This window comes from Scophthalmus maximus, chromosome 13, assembly GCF_022379125.1.
Source record: "Scophthalmus maximus strain ysfricsl-2021 chromosome 13, ASM2237912v1, whole genome shotgun sequence".
Lineage (NCBI taxonomy): Eukaryota > Metazoa > Chordata > Actinopteri > Pleuronectiformes > Scophthalmidae > Scophthalmus > Scophthalmus maximus.
The window spans coordinates 24,853,430-24,873,830 of NC_061527.1; the positions used below are offsets into that span (position 1 = coordinate 24,853,430).

The 20,401-nt window shown below is 39.4% G+C and overlaps 1 protein-coding gene across 14 annotated transcripts in view; it reads left to right on the forward strand.

Moving 5' to 3' along the window:
• The window catches only part of mcf2l2 (MCF.2 cell line derived transforming sequence-like 2), a 156,983-nt gene that overhangs the window by 116,798 nt on the left and 19,784 nt on the right, over window positions 1-20,401 (forward strand). For 7 of the 14 annotated variants that reach the window (XM_047336872.1, XM_035647906.2, XM_035647897.2 and 4 more), the window contains 8 exons: window positions 169-261; window positions 1,396-1,474; window positions 6,399-6,435; window positions 6,647-6,744; window positions 11,003-11,098; window positions 13,553-13,636; window positions 18,286-18,357; window positions 19,011-19,121. In XM_047336872.1, the coding sequence (XP_047192828.1) occupies window positions 169-261; window positions 1,396-1,474; window positions 6,399-6,435; window positions 6,647-6,744; window positions 11,003-11,098; window positions 13,553-13,636; window positions 18,286-18,357; window positions 19,011-19,121 (670 nt within the window). The remainder of the gene's footprint in view (window positions 1-168; window positions 262-1,395; window positions 1,475-6,398; window positions 6,436-6,646; window positions 6,745-11,002; window positions 11,099-13,552; window positions 13,637-18,285; window positions 18,358-19,010; window positions 19,122-20,401) is intronic. The other 7 variants (XM_035647899.2, XM_035647900.2, XM_035647909.2 and 4 more) reach the window with 7 other exon arrangements.

Genomic DNA, 20,401 nt, shown 5'->3' on the forward strand with positions numbered 1-20,401 from the left:
ATCATGGGAACTTTGAAGCATCATGATACATATACATACAATGCACAAAGGGCTTTAAGGGTTATCTGCATGTCAGTTTACCTGCCTCAAGTTGGCTTGTATTCATCGCTTAAACTCACTGTAATTGCTGATGTATCTCACAGTGCCTCTGTCCTACTCCCTGTTTAGATGAGTGCTGTGGGCATCACAGAGAACGTCAGAGGAGACAACAAGAAGTTTGAGGTGTGGTACAATGCCAGAGAGGAGGTTTACATCATCCAGGTATGAGCAAGCCACTACTTTATGTTCAACTAGTTACTTTACAGATTTAACCAGCAAACCACCACAAAATATTTCATCTTTAGACTTGTCAGTTTAATTTACAGTTACTGTTTGAGGCATAAAGAGGTATTTCACCCCAAAAAAATGAATGATGAAAAGCTATTTTTGTTGCTATTGCTATTTTTGACCTGAATAATCATGTCAAAACCCCTATGATCTGTCATATACAATAATTTCCTTTACAGGGGACTCTTTTCCTTTTAAGATTGATACCTTTAGTACATTTTGCTGATAATGTCACATGGCCTTGTCAATGAGATTTGTCTTTTATAAACTTTAAAGTATATATATAGGTAATCTGCTATGCCTAATATTTTGTTTAACATTGTTTACCCCGAAACAAGTTTTGTTTTTTTTTAAACTCTGAAATTGGCCTGGAAACCATTCACTCTCTCTCCCTCATTGAGGAATTCTGACACTTTCAATATTCATGATATGCAAATGACACAGGCCGTATCACCCCGCTCACCACAGATGCTCGCGCTAGGTTGACCGGTGGAAGAATGTGTGCAACAAGACAACAACGGCGAGATACAGCCATAAAACTGTCACAAACTTTTAATGCTATCGCTTACTGTCTGCTGACACACCTTTCCGGTTTCTTTGCCTACATTTGCATATCCAACAGTGATTGGTTTTCTGTATTTGTGAGGTACCAAATCTAAGATGCCAGGATTCGTTTGAATTTCATATTTCAGAGAAGTGCACGGAAATCTCCTACACCAGGAGAGGAATGCAAAAAAACATCTATAGTGACAACATTTGATACAAGATAGAAGTCCCTATAGTCAATGTCAGACATTTTAGAGGACAGAAACAGTTTAGGGGGACTTTAAGCGGTTTTTAGATATTTTATTTTTTCAGAGATGATCACTAGAATGCATCCAGTGCTTTCCCATGTTCCTCTTGGGGACAGTGTTGCACTGCACAGCTTTAAACATTTCCTCACTCAAAAAAACAGTGCCAGGTTGCCTTTTGTTTTACATGGTGTGTGTGTGTGTGTGTGTGTGTGTGTGTGTGTGTGTGTGTGTGTGTGTGTGTGTGTCTGTGTGTGTGATGCATATTCTTCCCCAGGCTCCTTCCATGGATGTGAAAAGTATGTGGGTGTCAGAGATTCGTAAAGTTCTTACAGGCCAGCTAGAGGCATGCCGAGGTATACACACACACACGCACGCACGCACGCACGCACGCACGCGCACACACACACACACACACACACACACACACACACAGCATTAATACATATACAGTATATATATATATATATATATATATATATATATATATATATATATATACACTGAACAAAATTATAAACGCAACACTTTTGTTTTTGCCCCGATTTTTCACAAGCTGAACTCAAAGATCCAAGACTTTTTCTATGTACACAAAAGGCTTATTCCTCTCAAATATTGTTCACAAATCTGTCTAAATCTGTGTTGGTGAGCACTTCTCCTTTGCCGAGATAATCCATCCACCTCACAGTTGTGGCATATGCTGATAAGCCAGCATGATTATTGCACTGGTGTGCCTTAGGGTGGCCACAATAAAAGGCCACTCTAAAATGTGCAGTTTTATCACAGCACAATGCCACAGATGTCGCAAGTTTTCAGGGAGCGTGCAATTGGCATGCTGACTGCAGGAATGTCTCTACCATAAGCCGTCTCAAAAGGTTTTTCATAGAATTTGGCAGTACATCCAATCGGCCTCACAACCGCAGACCACGTGTAACCACACCAGCCCAGGACCTCCATATCCAGCATCTTCACCTCCAAGATCGTTTGAACCCAGCCACTCGGACAGCTGCTGCAACATTGGCAATTGCATAACCAAAGAATTTCTGCAAAAAATGTCAGAAACCGTCTCAGGGAAGCTCATCTGCATGCTCGTCATCCTCATCGGGGTCTCGACCTGAGTGCAGTTCGTCGTCGTAACCAACTTGAGTGGGCAAATGCTCACATTTGATGGCGTCTTGCACTTTGGAGAGGTGTTCCCTTCACGGATGAATCCCAGTTTTCACTGTACAGGGCAGATGGCAGACAGTATGTATGGCGTCGTGTGGGTGAGCGGTTTGCTGATGTCAACGTTGTGGATCGAGTGGCCCATGGTGGCGGTGGGGTTATGGTATGGGCAGGCATATGTTATGGACAACGAACACAGGTGCATTTTATTGATGGCATTTTGAATGCACAGAGATACTGTGATGAGTTCCTGAGGCCCATTGTTGTGCCATTCATCCACGACCATCACCTCATGTTGCAGCATGATAATGCACGGCCCCATGTTGCAAGGATCTGTACACAATTCCTGGAAGCTGAAAACATCCTAGTTCTTGCATGGCCAGCATACTCACTGGACATGTCACCCATTGAGCATGTTTGGTCTGGATGCTCTGGATCGGCGTATACGACAGCATGTTCCAGGTCCTGCCAATATCCAGCAACTTCACACAGCCATTGAAGAGGAGTGGACCAACATTCCACAGGCCACAATCAACAGCCTGATCAACTCTATGCGAAGGAGATGTGTTGCACTCCGTGAGTCAAATGGATACTGACTGGTTTTCAGCCCCCCCGGACCCCACCAATACAGTAAAACTGCACATTTTAGAGTGGCCTTTTATTGTGGCCAGCCTAAGGAACACCTGTGCAATAATCATGCTGGTTTATCAGCATCTTGATATGCCACACCTGTGAGGTGGATGGATTATCTCAGCAAAGGACAAGTGCTCACTAACACAGATTTACACAGATTTGTGAACAATATTTGAGAGAAATAAGCCTTTTGTGTACGTAGAAAAAGTCTTAGATCTTTGAGTTCAGCTCATGAAAAATGGGGGCAAAAACAAAAGTGTTGCGTTTATAATTTTGTTCACTGTATATAAAATCGTATTATTTCTTGAACTAACATTTTCTGCTGCAACAACTTAATTTCTTTCTGTTATCAGGAGCCCGAACATGTCATAGTCATCCTTTGCTGTTGTTTGGAGGTTTGTCTTTCTCCTGCACAGGAGTCTGGTCCTTTTTCCCTGTCTGTTAACTGCAGACATAGAAGCAAACATAATGATGGTCTAATCAGCATTTCTATCATATAGTACTGAAGAAAAAATGTCTATGATTTGACTTCCTTTATTTATTGTGTGTGTTTGTGTGTGTGTGGCTGTTCAGTCATGGGGGGGGGGGGGGTGTGTGACACAGGCACACAGCACACTCATACAGACCAGGGCCATTGTTAAGATGAGGTCTGAGTGCTGCTGGGAATGGTACACAGCGAAAGCTGTATCTATCAAGTTTATTATGAGTCCTGTGTGTTGCAGAGGAAGGTAAAAACCTGTTGGATGCCTTAATGTTGATGGTCAGTCTGACTGTGACAGATGATCAATGTGTTTGTCACAGTCAGACTGACTGTGACAAACAAAGGTTCTCTGCATCCCAAACACAGACTGGGAGGTGGTTCCAAAGGATAGGAGCCTGGTGGCTGAAGGCTCTGCCTCCCATTTTACTCTTACAGACTCTGGGAACCACAAGTAGTCCTGTGTTCGCAGAGTGAAGTGATCTATTGGGATAAGATGGAACTATGAGCTCTGTAAGATAAGATGGAGCGTGATTATTAAGGACTTTGTAGGTGAGGAGCAAGATTTAAACTCAATAAAGATATCTTAATCAAGAATAAGATATCTTTGTGTTTTATACTGTTGGGTGGAGTTTTTTTAAACCAACTAATCAATGGTGAAAATAATTGATTAGTTTACAGCCCAAGTGTAAATATAAAGCACAAATACACAAACGTGAGAAACATACTGTACAAGCACATAGCAACACACACCTCTCTCTGGGTCTCTCTGTATCCACTGGCTTCTGTAACCCTCCCATCTACCTGTGTTTCAACCTCTCTCAGCCTCTCGACTGTGACTGACCTTCTGTGCGACACACACCAGACCAAACTGATGACACACAACTTGTATGTGTGCGCGTGTGCATATTTGTGTGCATATGTTAGTGAGTGTGTGTGTGTTTATAAAATTGGACTGGGAAAAAAGTAGGAAGAGTATGAACCTAATGGGAAGAGAGGATAGCAATGAAATGATGGAATAGAGACAAAGAGACTGATGGAGAGAAACATTTCCAAGGTGGAGTTGGAGGCTTAGAGGCGGCACAGAGGGGAACGAAGGTATGAACATGAAATTAGAAAAAAATATCTCATAGGGAGACATCTCAAAATCTGAACACATATTCTCACACACAAACACACACAACACACACACAAGGCGACAGGAGACATTTTTATAATTTTTAGTTACTTTTTTTAAGTTTAAGTTAAAAATGTTCAATAACTTAAGTCAGTAAACAATCCACCTGACATGTCATCTAATAAACACAAGTTTGCAGAAATTTCTCTCTTCGTAATGAATCACAGATTATGACTCTGTCTCCAGGGCTCCCTCATGTATGTTTCGATAAAAGCATAGCTTTATTTGTTTCTCACAATTTGAAGTTTTGCTTGAAATTCTAATACTATATGTTTCTAAGGCCTAATATCAACCAGCACAGACAACAATGTGTGCACTATTCACTCCCAAGAACGCTGTAGTGAATGTGGGTAACACATCACTGCACACACCTCAGTGTGACCAGCCTTTATAAATAAAACATTGATAGCCCCATGATGAAACCATATATCCCTTCTGCTGATTACAATATTTAAAGCATATTGAATGGCTCTATGCTGACACTGCATTTCAGCTGCAGCTTCATTGGTTGCTCAGCACATGAGTTGTCAGGCCAGATCATTCACACAACTTGGTATTTCACGTATTTGACATACAATATGCACTTGGGCAAGGCTGTGCCTCACTTTCTGCAGTTATGTTACTAGAATCTTCTCCAGAGATTTCCTGTCGCACAGCAAAATCCTGTGGCAGGCCAGATTTGTTAATGTTTTATTTATTAAGCCCCTGGTTTAGATATAGGTTGGTCTCTGGAGTTGTATCCTCGGTGGCTTCACTGCTCTGGTGTTTTGTTCTTCCTTTATAGAGCCACTAAGTGATTTCAATCAGGCCAATAAAAGCAGCTTACAGGGTCGACACACAGCAATTTTGGAGATTTTAAGCAGTTGAAAATAACTTGTATTCCTTTAACACACAGCTCCGGAGGTCAGACACTGAAAACATAGCCAGAAAACCATGTCCTACTATTCACAGCTGATCAGTAATAGGGCAGGTTTGCTCCCCTTGTGAAGCCTGTCCTGAAGTATTCGTTCTTTTTTGTAGTCTTTATATTTTGACCTGTTGTAGCTACTTTAATAGCTTCTATCTAATGAAGATAGAAGCTATCACCATTGAAAGGACACAGAAGCTTGTGAATCTCAAAGGAAACCTCTAGTTGTGTTTAGTTGTGTTATGGAGCTTTTATTTTGTGCAAGCTAATGAGCCCTTACCAGTTTTGTCCGTCTTGTGCACACACGTGAGGGCACACATGGGCATGCAGATTCAGCAAGTGGTTTCAAACTGTTCCACTGACCTACAGGTGGCAATATTCTTCCAAGATGAGCAACAATTTCAACAAAGGCAGGGAAGATGTATTACTAGCTAATAAGGAGATTTTATTGAGGAAGAAAAAAAAGCTTTGCAAATGTTTTATGAAGATGGAAATGCATTCATTGCGTTGGTTTGTTAATATGAAGATTCAAGTGAAAGTGGTCTCAGACTTGTGTTGGTGTTGTATGTCCAAGGTCATTTGTCTGTTCTGTTAGAGGAGCTGGTTTGTGTTTGCCTGAGTAACTGTGACTGTAGATTTTGGTTATGATACAGTATTCATATTTTCATGGGTATGATGTTAAACAGTCTGTGGATGTATATTTAGTTTATTGCAAGACTTATATACTTGTGTATAAAATATACAATTCTAAGGGTGTGAACACTTTTAAATTTAAAAAAAGGAGTAAAAGGCATAAAAAGACTTCACCAGACCTTAATCAGTGAGGTGGCACATCGTATGAATAATTTCTGTAACAGTAATGTGCATCATTGAGGAAGGCACTGAAGGAACAGTATTGTATTGTTTCTGTTGTGTTCACAGAGGCCAGCCAGCTCAACATCTACGGAGCCCCCATTAGGTGAGCATCCATCTTAATTTCACAAAACTACAAAGAGACATGACATCTCCCCTCAGCACACAAAAAAAAGCTGAAGATAGAGCTAGAAATTGAAATCACCCACCAAAATGCAGAGTTTGCTCATGATCTGAAACCCTGCACTTGCTGTCAGACAGTGGAAAATTTAGTTGCTACATGCTGCTTTATTTTACCCATCCCTCTACTCCAATAGGAATATGCGGAAGCTGGCGCTGAGACAGTCTGATTCATCAAGTCCAGAGTCAGGCCTCAGGAGGACCAACCCCAGTCCCAATATGAGACAGAAGAGAGGTGAGAACTCTCATCAAATATAAAATAAACTATAAATGCGAAAAACCTTTTTAGTTATTAAAAACTAAAGAAAAAGAAAATAGAAGCAACTGTCAGAATCTCATATCTTTTAAACCCTGTTGCTGTGTCCTCAGAGGTTGTTGTTTGAACTACACCAGTGGTTGCTGCCTCTTGTAAAAATCATCAAACACCACTAGAGGTCCCTGTAGCTGAAGTTAACTTAAACTGCTGCAGGCCTAGTCAAAGAGTTTTAATCACACAGTCCTGTTTCAGGGCAGATCTCTACAGCTCAGATCCTTTTATACTTATTTTTACTAGTTACAATCTTTCAGCATATATGACCTAATGGAGCCAACACTATCATATCTATCACACAAGCTGAATTTGTGTCATAACATTTAGGTAAGAGGCTCATTCAATGCAGCAGCAGTGGCTGATAAGCTGCTAATTCGCAGCTTGTTGCAGTGTGATGTTAATGATCTGAGCTGTCACTGTGCTGTGGTGATAAAATCATAATTTTTATCTGAGCTGCTACTTTTCTGTGTTGATAAAATCATGATTTTTATTATCAGCAGCATTATCTGATAAAAAAGGGTCAACATACATCCGAGTCTGTGCTATTAGACATTTAAAATGAGTAATCACAGAGAAAGTAAGAGCCGACAGAGAAACCTTTGACACATTTTCACACATCCACTGATCCTCACTGGGCCCTGTACCAGGGTCCAAATTTACCAGCCGAGCAGATTTTGTACATCCAAAACGACGAGTTTTCCTCCTTGTCTCCCGCTATGAAGTGTGACCTTCTGCTGCGGATGGTCTATTTGTGCCACAGTGCCCCGCCGGAACAGTCTGAGTTAGGCCTTGGTGATTTTTTTCATATTGATCGATATCGATATATATCACGATATAAGTCTAATCACTATTTCTGTCAAGCTTAAAGATTGTGAGATGTAAAGATATAATATTTAAACTAAAGTTTTAATTCGGCTGCTTCTTTTAAACAGTGTCCCCGTCTTTTGAGCCTTGGGCCATGTCCGTCGGGACGTCTTCTTTGGTAATGCTCGGTAACATTTCCTGTCTTCATTTTATCATTTATCGCATTCTCACTCCTGACAGACTGATGAGCATGCTGCAGAGGCCCATAGCTTCTGCTATGCTGTGCTGTGCGTCAACCTAACTTGACGTGGCTGTAACTCTATTCCAGCCACATGATTGGTTAGGCACGGCGTGTTCTCGTTGGTAGTTTGTGTTCTCTGTGAATGGATGTAATGGAATGAGACCAATTATACAAAGACATATCTGTCTCCTCGCATCTATTCACACCTCCTACTATTTTCCCCATCGCTCTGTCCTCCTCCTGTCTCTTTCACTTGTATTCCGTTCACCCTTCCTTCTGTCACCCTTCCTGACAGGCGGCGAGGTCACTGGGCTCTTCAGCCAAGACAGACACACATACAGAAAGCATTCAGACATGTTGTATGTTGTTGTGTTGTGTAAACTTTATTTTCATGGATAAAACTGTCATTTTTGCCCAGAAGTGTACACTCAAGTATTTATCGATTTGGCAGAGCTGCTCAAGGACAGTCAGAGACTGTTGACTTAGCTGAAGGCTGTGGGTGATTGTCATGATTAAAGGTGAATTATTGCCCCAGTCTCAGGTCGTCTCAGGTCGATGCACTCTGGAGAAGGTTTCATCAGACCAGTCTGGCCACCACCCACCCCCACGCATGCTATGGTGTTATCCAGGTGATGAACAGTGCCTGGTGTTGTGCATTGACATTGGTGATAGTACCATTTGTCTAAGCAATATAGTTGATCATTTATGCCTATTAAAATAATAAAATATTAACATTAAAAATATTAATATTAAATAATAACTTTAATTAATATCAAAGTTCCTCGTGTACCACCCTTCAAAGGAATAGAAATGATAGTCAATCAACTGATTCAATCTCATTTACAATATACCAACTATCGATTTGGAATTCTGATAGATAATTTAATTAATAAATTAATAATTACCACCAGAATCACCACCTTGGTAGTTAGCAGAGGTTGAATGATTTTGAGTTCTACTGGTCAGAGGTTGGCAATACTCACACTTATGTAATATTAAATTCACCAGACTGCATATTAAATAACATTTATTTAAAAGATAAGTAATACCTAATCTAACAAACGAAATATATACAACTCTGAGACACATACACACACAGTGTATGTGTGAGTACACAGACTAGGTGTCCGTAAAGGTCAAAGGTCTAACAAAGAAACTACAAAATGGCGGCATCAGCAGTGTCGGCTCGGCCACATGCTGTGCTTTTTTGATAAGGCCATTTGTTGCAGGACAAAGAGTGTCAGGTTAAAAGAGGGTTAGTCACAGGGTGCTAACATCAAAATGACCTATGAATAAATATAACAACAACATTAAGTGAACACATTGACTCAAATAATACAGTACATGTACAAGGTTAAACATTTCTATGCTTATCCGTGTTGCGTTATGCTATGCTGTATGCCTAATCTACGTTACCAAGTCCATGAAAAAAAGGAGTTGACAAAAACATGTGTCTGCCATTGGTGTGCAACCAGACTTTCCAGCCTTGGTTGGTCCTTTGGCAGGCTCTCGCGTCGCTGCCTGTGGAAGTTCCAGCAGTCTGCTTCGGCAGGCCAGCATGGAGGTCAGGGTCCTCAAAGAGCAGTGGTTTCTCCCAGAGGAGAAGAGTGGAAAGAGAGAAGGAGATGTTGTCTCCTTGAAGTTAGAGGCAGGAAGAGGACTTAAGAGGGGTTTTGTGGGCCTGATGACCCCCCTGGGTCTGGGGCACACGGTGACCAATGGTAGCTGGAGCTTGGAGGAGAGTTCAGCCCCAAGGTGTGATAAGTGAAGCATTCTGGGAATCAGAGTGTTCCAGTCTGTTCCTTTGTCTTTGGAACAAAGAACCAAATGGTCCAGTCCTCCATTTTGTGAAGCACTACACCGGTGTTTATCAAATATAGTGTTTGGAGTTTCAGTTCGCCACAGTTGGACTCCATCTGGCCATTGTTTGGTGCCACGGCAAAGGTTGTTATCATTTTAAAACTAAATTATAACACAATTAAGTGTGCAGAAAGAATAATTTGTGAAGCCACAGTGGATGGATAGATGGGGCAGAAATAGACAAATCTTGTACAGATAAGAATACTGGAAGGCTGAGAAAGTATATTACAGAGGGTAGACAGGGTCACTGGCTAATCAGAAGGTTGTTGGTTCGATCCCCAGTTCCTTATGTCAACATGTTAAAGTGTCTTTGGACTATGTACTGAAACCCAACTTGCCACTGGTGGCTGTACTGTCATTGGGGTGTGGGGATGGGGTGTGTTAGTAATAAAGGAGTGTATGTATGAAAGTGTGTGTGAATGTGACATATAGTGCAAAGCACTTTGAGGGGTGGTGAAAAATGAAGCGGCTTTTTCGAACATAAACAAATTTTATCGGATGAGTGATTTGAGTTTATATCTCTTCTGTCCTGTTGACTTTTTCTGCTACTTCTACTTTTATTATCTATTCTTACGTATGTTTATTCTTTCTCATATTCCTCAACAGTTGGCCAATTTCAAAGTGCCTCACTCCAGAAGAAGTACCTTTCATTAAGATTATTTTTAAAGAAAAAGGAAAAACGTCCTCTGCTTTTACCATATTTCCTGATCTAAACAAGGAAACTGTTTGAAAACTTTGAAAAGACATTATACCAACATAAAAAATGCATGATGAGGTGCCAATACACACTGTCAAAAATAAAGCTGGCAGTTAACATTTCACTATGTGAGATTTTGTGTAGTTTAGATTTAATCTGAGGCTTTTTGTTTGTTTATGTGTAATTTAATTATTGAAATAGATTGTTTCTTTCCAGCTCATACAACATCTTCTAATGGGGAATTTTTAAGATAAAGCTAATTATTAAGGTCAACAGAAATAGTGACTCATTTGTGTTGTATAGCAATTTTGACAAATAAGCAAAAATCTAACACCAGGCCGTTCTAAATTCAACATTAATCCACTGAGCAGTTTGGCATAATGTGCTAATTGAAATAAAGCGTTGAAATGTCAACATACCAAGAACATGCCAAACAGGAATATGTATTTATTTACCCTATAAAGGTACTCAGTTATCACATCACCATCAAAGCAGCACATTTTCAAACAACGCTCAAGGCCTACTCTTATTTATCTTTCCCTGCTCTACTAATCCCAGCTCCTTCTCGGTTTCCCACTCAGTTGATGCTTCCGCCAGCCAATCAGGCCACTCGGTTGCTAATGCTAGGAAACGCTTCACGTTGCAGGGACTAGCCAACAGGAGGTCTCTCCCAGCAGGTAACAGTGTGACGCTGGCACGTCAAGTTCTCAGTGGCGTCTTTGTCAATACCATCGTCCTCACTGTCTGTTGTTTTTCTCTTCATCTTTTATTGCCATCATGATAATCTTCATCCTAATGGCAATCATCTTCATCTTCCTGCAGCAGCATCTATCCTGCCCCAGTAATTTTTTGTTCTGGGAGTCTCTGGGAGTCTCCACTCTCCTGTCACACAACTGCTGTTGTCCTTTCCTTTCCTTTTCTTTTGTCCCCACAGATGTTATATAAATTTCTGTGTCAGTGTGTATCTTGTTGTAGGGTAGATCTCTCCATGCGTCCCAGCGCCCGCGGTCTCTAACCATTATAAAAGCCACGTCTCCCTCAGATCCCCTTTCTCTGCTTTCATCTGTTCATGTCAGCATCATCTGCATCTGCCCGCTCAACAGCAAGGAAACTGTGATTCACATGGAACATGTTTCAGTTCAGGGGATGGGATTTGAAGACAAGGAGACGGCAGATGAAAAACAGACAGGCAAGGCTAAATTCTATGGGGCCATGCTCCACTAAATCCACCCTTTATCCGAGCCCTTTTGACATTTGAAAGCATTTAAACTTTTTTGGAGGAGGATGAACCTCCATGTCGTAAAATTCAAGCCAGCTTCAAGCCGTGCATGCCCCTAATGAGACTGATAAGTGAAGTGGGTGGGTCAGTTGACTAGTCAAGCAAAGACATCCAGAAAACCCACAGTAATCCAACAACCTCCAAAAAGAAGGAAGCGAAACTGAAATAGTGAAATTTGTGTTATGGAGCTCCTTATTACAAAAAGATTTCTTGCATGGGAGAATTTTTTCCCGGCCCCAAGCTTGTGGCTGAACACAGTGGTTTGGACCAATCAGTGTCCTATAACTACAGGCAATGCGCGCCTTATGTGTGAAAATGATGGCAGCTCCTAAAGAGTTTAGAGTAGTTATATCAGAGTATTTCTTCATGGAAAGAAGAGCAAAGAACGGCACTGAAGGATTTTCTCCATGCAAACAATGTTTTCGCTCTTTTCCCAACTGGCTTCAGCAACCATGATAGGTGATTATAAACTGATGGTGAATCCAATCACTTGCAAAGTACATTTTGAAAGTCCTTCCCCTATTCCAAATAGTTTCCAGCAAAGCCCTCCCACATGGTTCTGTGTAACAAACCATCTGGCAGGTTTGAGAGACAAAATCACTGCCTTGTTCATTCATTCACAGCTCTCTATGAAATAGACTGTCAAAATATCATTATCTCTATAATTTCAATCATTTGGTGTCATCCAGTCTTGTTAGCATATGATCAAAGCCTTGCATTAAATGGGAGCAAATCCTTGCAGCCAGGTTCAAAGGTCAGTGGAAGAGTGAAGGCTGTTATTCTTGCAAATGTAATCCTTGTGATTTTTCGAATGATCCTCGAGATTCATAGCCCCCCTAGAAATGTATGACACCAGGCTTATTGCTTTGCAAAAAACAGGTGGTCTTCAAGTCTTTTTTTGTTCTTATAGAACAGAACTGAATATTGGTCTTGCCCAAACTTCAAGTATGACCTCATCCCTTTAAAAAATGACCAAGTTTATATTGGGTCTGCATACAATAAGGACAAGACCCGCACACACAGTCATTCAAGACATACACACAGCCATGAGCACCACCGTGAATGATGAATGCGCAGCTATGCTGCGAGATAGAAATCAATGGTGAGTCAATGGCAGGTGTCCTCCTCCTGAATAGACTCACCATTAAAAGCAGTGCTCTCTGCAGCTTCCCATGCTTCACTGCTTCGTACGTCCACTCAATAAGTCCAGCGTGTTACATCACTGGAGAATGGACTGAAAACACGGGCATCTCTGCTGTGTCCTGTGACTTGCAGGCACTGTGACATTTACACCGTGTCTTTGTGTCTTGGCTGGTTTATCACAGTTTTTCACAGCGTTCAAGCTCAGCAGAGGGAAAGAGTCGGAGACCAACCTGCAGTTAACATCAATATATAGACAACCGTCTATATTGACGTCAGTGACATGTAGGCATGTGAAATAAATGGGCTGGGGCTGTTCCACACCCCCCCCAAGTTTTTTGGTCGCACCTCTCTCTCTTTGCTTTCACCTGTCTACCATCTGCTGTCACATGACCACATTTTCTTTACATTATTTCATGCATTTGTGGCTTCCTCTTTCAATTCGTTAGAACTGCTGATATTTTCAATGGATCTCATTTAAAGCAATTTGCAACATTTGATAATTGTTTAACACTACATATAGTGTGTAGTGGTAGTATCATTGTGTGTTGGGTCAAACTGGGTGTAAAACTTCTTTCTTTTATTCTGTTCTCATGTAACTTGTTATCCATCCTCCTCTGCTTCTTAATTTTTTCTCCCATTACTTCATTCGGCTCTCTCTATCTCTTGTCTCCCTGATTCCTCCTGTGTCCTGACTCCTCTCCGGCTGTAGAGCCTGCTGCTAAGGAGGCGGAGGTCTCCCGCCGCTTCTCTCTCACCTCCTCTCTGGCCTCCTCCTCGACACGACGCACAAAAGGTACCTGATTAGCTGTCCACCGTTTTCCTTCCTCCACATATTGATCTTTCAGTGTTTTCTAGGAAGTGTAATTATTACAGTGTTTTGGCTAATTCATTGGTTCAATGCTGAATGAAAAGGTAAATAAAAATCCTCAGAATATCATAATGCAAAGAAAAGTCCAACACAATAAAACTTATTTTGTGCTGGTACCCTCAAGTTAACAGAGAAAAATGACTGCTTAAGCTTTGCATGGTCTTTAGCAGTCATTTTTGTTGGCTCCTGTGAGATGTGTCGTGTCACAATCGTATCTTCATCTTTACAACCAGAAACAAGCAAGTGAGTTTAGTGTGTGAGGCTCAGTATTTTGGATGGGAGATTGCTTTAATTGGTAAAACTTGAGGGAAAGTAAGATGTTTGGGTACGTTTGCAGAAAGGTTGCAGTAAAATTGCAAGGTAACGCATAATTCACAGTGGTTGCTTGAATTTGTCTTAATTGTGGTAATGGTGACAATGAAATCCTGGAGGGACAGAAGGACATGTGCATCCTAGCATGTTTGCAAAAAAAACAACATGGTATTTTTGTAAGGTCATGAAATATGAGCATATATTTACAAACAAAATTATTTGATTATTTATTTGATTATTTATTTGAAGTTGTGAAAATCAGTCTCTGAAAAACTGTGAGAGGTGACAGGGTTATGCAGGAACTGGACCCAAATGCAGAGGGGAATTTAGAAAATAGTTTTAATGAAAAGAAAACAAAACAGACTTACAGTGTAAAGTAAAACAAAATCCAACTTACAGTGTCCACGATTGTAGCAAAAGGAATCATGGAACAGAACAGCATAGGGACAGGTGCAGACAATCACAGGGGCAGGAGACACAGGAAAAGTAAAGTGAACAGACAAAAGAGAGGGAAACAGGAAGTGCGGAAACACAAGGAACATTACTTCAAAATAAAACAGGAACCAACATCAAGGGATCAAGAAACTAATATAACAGATACACAAGCAAAAGTACAACAAGGGAATAATCAAATCAAAATCCACAAGAGTTAATTAAAGCAAGAATAGCCATCCATGAAGAAAAACAAAAAGACTTTAAGAGTCAACAGAGGTCATGGGGGCAGAATCATAACATGACAGTGGCTGTTATGTACAAACGGTTAAATTATCATACATATGCAATCACTCGTACTCCTGACAGTACTACAGATGTTGAGCCAGATAGTTAAGACAGCAACACAAGTGGCCGGGATGGCTCAGTGGATAGAGCAGGCACACATATACTTTGAGGTTCATGCCTCGACGGAGAGGTCCAGGGTTCGAATTTGACCTGTGACGATATTCTGCACGTCTTCCACCCTTTCTCACCTAGCTGTCCTGTCAAATTAAAGGCGTAAAAAGCCCCAAAAAATAATCTTAAAAAAAAAAAAAAGACAGCAACACAAAAAGAGCTGTTGACGTTCAGCATCAAACAACAGTAGCTTTCTACCTCGTGTCTCTCTTTTAACTGCAAACAGTGCACTGCTAACTTCAGTTTGCTGTCTAAACAGCGAATTAGCTTGTCAGCTGTAAAACATTAAACAGCTTTCAAACTTATCTGACAAATGTCAGCGTGGGCCAGTTTACATGCAAAATAATGTGGTCCTTATTCTACAACACAACTGATAATAAAATGCTGCGTTTGTTCACATTGTATTGTATGTCAAAGTAAGTCAAATTGTGAATTTAGTTCATCTTTAATATACATGGTGCTTGCTTTCGTAAGGTTCCTGCAGTACACTTTACTATGATGAATACCAGGAATTAATATACATATTGATTTCAAGGTAGAAACGTGACAACAATGTGTTGCCACACTACGCCAATTTTATTCATTCTCATGTCAGTCATGACCATAACACTGACTGAAACCGAATCTGTGGTGATAGAACTGTGTGTATGTGTGTATATGTGTGGAGTGGGTGGGAGGGAGGGGGGAAAAAGGCATTTTCCTATTACCTTCCCCCCATTTACCGCTCTGCTCGAAATTTATGAGATGCATAGAGAAAGTCAAGCATTTGCTGAGAATCAAAACAATGTTAAAGAAAAAATGGCCACAAATGAGTAGACATACATATTCTTTTGTAAAAGCATCAGGAAATGAGAATTTTGATAAGCTGACATTTGGAACGCAGGGTGACATTCAGAGTGGCAGCAAAAGTGGAAATTACCATAGGAATACAGATGAGAGGTTCATCCTGAACCAGGCAAAGGTATGAAAGGAATTTAAAACACCAGAAGAACTACTTCTTTTACTTTTACTAAGTCTGTTCTTTAGTTTTATTTTCTTCCTTCAATAAAGGTTGACTGATGTAAAGAAGGCTGCGGGTCACACTGTTCGGAGGGAGCTCAGTGGAGGTCAAACATTGGCTTCTGTACTGTAAATCTTCTTTAATGAAATAAAAATAGAAACAAAAACATGCTACTCCTATGTACCTATGCTGTACTGTATGTACAGTGTACCACAATGTAATTAGATTTACTGTTGGTGGTTTTGGTGGGACTGACTTTCCTAATCTCTTTTTGGAGATTTGGCCTTTAGTCCCAACATCAATTTAAAATAAACATACAATTTTAATGTCTTTGAAAAAGAAGATCACTGTGAAAATATCAGAGAATGCAAAACAGGTGTAAATTGTAAAAGTGAATTTTGGCTGAATTCCACTTAGTTTCTAATGTTGCTTGTGTTGGCTTACTCCATCATGGCTGACTGATCACAACTGAGATCAGTCAAAAACTATGCTTTGAAGCTATTACTGAAATTTGGTGATAATGTAATGTTGCAAAGATTTTTTTTTTATTATTCTAGATTCCAAACTTCTTTACAGAAAAAGAATATCAAAGTTGAACAGGAAAATTATTACACAAACTTCCATTACAAAACAGACCAACTTTTTTGTTCAACTTTAACTTTAAACAAGTGACTGTGTTTATATGCACAGTCACTTATCCATAAAGGTAGGACCCAGGAATATATACAAAGAGACTATAGCACTGCACAAAGTTCAATACACAAAAAGTGATGTGTAAATATACAATTTAAATGCCATTAAATGAAAAGCATTTTTTATTCCAGAAGTGTTTGTTTTCAAGTTAAAACAATTAGTTCTAACCAATGACGATGATGATAGATGATGTGTCTCTACTTCCTCCCACTGTACAAAATTATGCCAAAATATCTTGGATATGGGTGCTGCCATTGCTCTGATGATATACAGTAATTTGGAGTCTGTGGAGTAGTGATTGTGGACTGAAGAAGAGATACCTAGGTTGCGGAGATACACCAGCTTGAACCAGTTTGAAAGCCAAACTTATCAGAACAATTAACACTTTTATTGTGGTCAATGACCCATCTTCTAACATGGACAAATGACCAATGCTTCAGTCAGCCACCAGGGGTTGCTTCGTTGTGGTCAAACTATATTTAGTCACTGGTTCAAACCAAGTAATAGTTATGAACAAACTTTCAGTTGTCATGGAAAATGTCCAGGAAGTGACTTATTTATCACATGTGAGAGTGACAATCTCACTTTCTTGTAATTGGGCACTGACTATATGAAGCTGTCTAGGCATCATGATTTCTATATTCAATGTAATAGATAATGAATATAATGGGACTAGAGCTGCTCTGTGAATTGGTGGGGAGCCACACTTTTCCCATGCTTATCATGGTTGTAAGTTAAGCCATGGAGATAACCTGCAAAAACAGGTTTAACTGCAAAAAACAAATCAATTATCAGTTAATCTAAATGAATTCTAGCGTTTCGCTGTGTGCAAGATGACAATTAAAGTGTGAGCATTTGGGCTTTTTTCAGTGATCTGAATAAAATTCTAACAAACATTTCAATAATTGACACCTAGGTGTGTCTGAGTGACAAAAAGCCTTTACAAGAAAAGATTGAAGCTCAGGCTTATATATGACATGACTAAAAGTGGCTTTTTAAAGGAATGTTTTGGAGTAATGCTGTGTTATGTATCTTGTATTTTACACTCCTATAAATTATTTTTCTGTACTGCAACAGAAAATAGATTTTGGGCCAAAATGCTGTCTGGAATATTCATAGGCAACATATTTTTGTTATAAGTTAAATGCTAAGTGTATTTCTTCCAAATGTATCTATCCAAGTTGATATTGTACTACAAGGATGGATATTTTGGTGGAGATCAAAATGTTGTCTGAACATTGTACTGATCTATTCATCCATTCAGTATCAATGAATTTGTGGCTTGCCAAATTTTAAATTAACAACTTTATTATGTTTATAGAAAACATTACCTCGTCACAATTTCATTTTACCCAAAACATTTTGCAGTTTACTTGTATGGAAACATTTTTTTTAGAAGGCAGGGTTAAATTAATATTATATATATATATATATATATATATATTAATAATAAAAGTGTTGATAAGTTGGTGAGAAAATAGAATTTGTTTTGGGTAGACTTTTGTTTTGTGTATTTTATTTTACTAGAGATTTTGATGTGTAAATTCTTCTTCTTTCTGTAGCACATTGATTTCTAACCTCAAATTGCTCTTAAAGAAACAGTTTTACAAAAACTTTACAATAGTACAATATTATTATCTGATTAATTCATTTTTCCCATGCAATTTCCCCTGACCAGGTCCCCTCTCTTCTAGTATAAAGAGCAAGAGACACGAGATAAAGAGTGATCCCACTCCATTTGGTTATGAAGGTACATGAACAGGCCAAGATATGTCATGTACAGTAGCTTCAGATCATGTGAAGACCACCTTTTGCTGACTTTATTGTGTTGTAGACGCAGACAAATTGAAAATAACTCAGGCCCTTCTAATGGGTTAGTTAGTGTAGATAGGTGGTCACATTTATAAATTTTACTGTTGTTAAAATAAAATCTACATCACAAAGTGTACAAAAACGTGAAGGGGTCTTCATACTTTCTGAAGTCGCTGCATGTAGTGTACAGGGTATGTGCATTCTGGGCCTTTTTTGTGATTAATTAGGGCAAATTTATTTTGTGACTTTTTTATTTCTGGATGGACGAGTGGTGTGTGCACGCATTTTCTTTTGTTTTTCATCACTTTCTGTATTTCCTTTCTTGCCTGCTGTGTTGACTCGTTGTGATTTGTAGTATGGCAGTTCAAAATGCATGAGAATTGAATAAAAATTGATAGATATAATATTTAGGTGTGTGTGTGTATGCCGAAATCATAGTTGATTTCTGCATGAGTAGATTTTCACTGCCCTCTTGACTTGATGAACCGAATACCATTTCATTTATCAAGACCATTCACATTTTGATTTGGGTTGTGGTCATTGAGTGATCATGATGAAAAGCATGGTATAAAGCATTTGGCTTCCCTCCAGATACTTTGCGTGGTGCTATGACTGCAGCCGGAAAACGTCAGAGCATGACAAGCAGCACTGGTATTGCTGCTGGCGGCAACTCAGCAGTCCCTAGATCCACCTCCCAACCAGGTAATAGGAGGACTATCTCCAACAGTGACTTGTGTGGTGGAATTGATTTCAGTTTTATGTGTTGATAAGTTGGTGAGAAAATAGAGTTTGTTTTTGGTAGACTTTTGTTTTGTGTATTTTATTTTACTAGAGATTTTGATGTGTAAATTCTTCATCTTTCTGTAGCACATTGATTTCTAACCTCAGATTGCTCTTAAAGAAACAGTTTTACAAAACCTTAGCTGGAATGTAACATGTAGTTCCATGAGCTGCACAGTCGAAGGGCTCTATCAAAGGTCTCTGCCAGTTTCAGACCAATGCAGTTGTCATATTCTCATTCATCAGCCAAATAGCAAAGACACTTGCACCCGTATGACCACTGAATGAAGTGTTGGTTTTAAAATGTCTTGAGGCAACAGGAGGCGATTGTGCAATTGACCATCCAAAGCATAGTGTGAATTAAATTTTGCAGTATGTCAGTTTTATTTCACTTTCATTTTAAGTGGTGATTTTACATGGAAAGACAAGATTTTCAAAGATTAATTCATCGATTTAAAAGAAAAAAACATATATATATATATTGTATATATGTATATTATATGAGATTAAGGTTGTAATTTAATGGGGGGGAAAAACAAAATTACGGGTAACTACATCGTTACATGGTTGGATTGACCTTATCAGACCACAAACGCGCCTGCTTTTGTGTATAATTCCTGCAGTGGATGACCGGATAAAATTTTAAATTGTAATTGGACTTAGCAATAAGTATATTGGATTTTTGCCAAAAATCTACATATTATCATAAGCATACAGACTTAAAAGAGACATTGCAATAAACCCCATTGCCTCAGTTTGCAAGGGTGGATTTGTTGTACCACAAGTTCTCTCTTTTAGAAATGTATGACTTCAATATTTTTCTAGATATATTACTGACCCATTGTATATTCTGCTTCTCTGCTTAATGCTTAAAGTCCTTCTGCTTCTTTGACAGTAACAGCAATACAAATATTTAATGGTTTTATGTTTTTGACTGTACAAAGAAGACAAACTACCACCATGCGTGTCTCTTGTATTAACAACACACAGAGTTGATTTAATACCTGATTTAATCGTTTTATGTCTGTGAATAGTGTGACTAGATGTCATTGCCTCTCTAAGGATAAGCTACAGTTGTTCATATTATAAGAAATACAGACAAAACTCCCTTTTGTGGGATCTTGATTGCCAACTCTGCTGATCACTCATGAATCCCATTGTTATATATTTTTTCACCCATTTGTTTTGATACGATGGAGGAG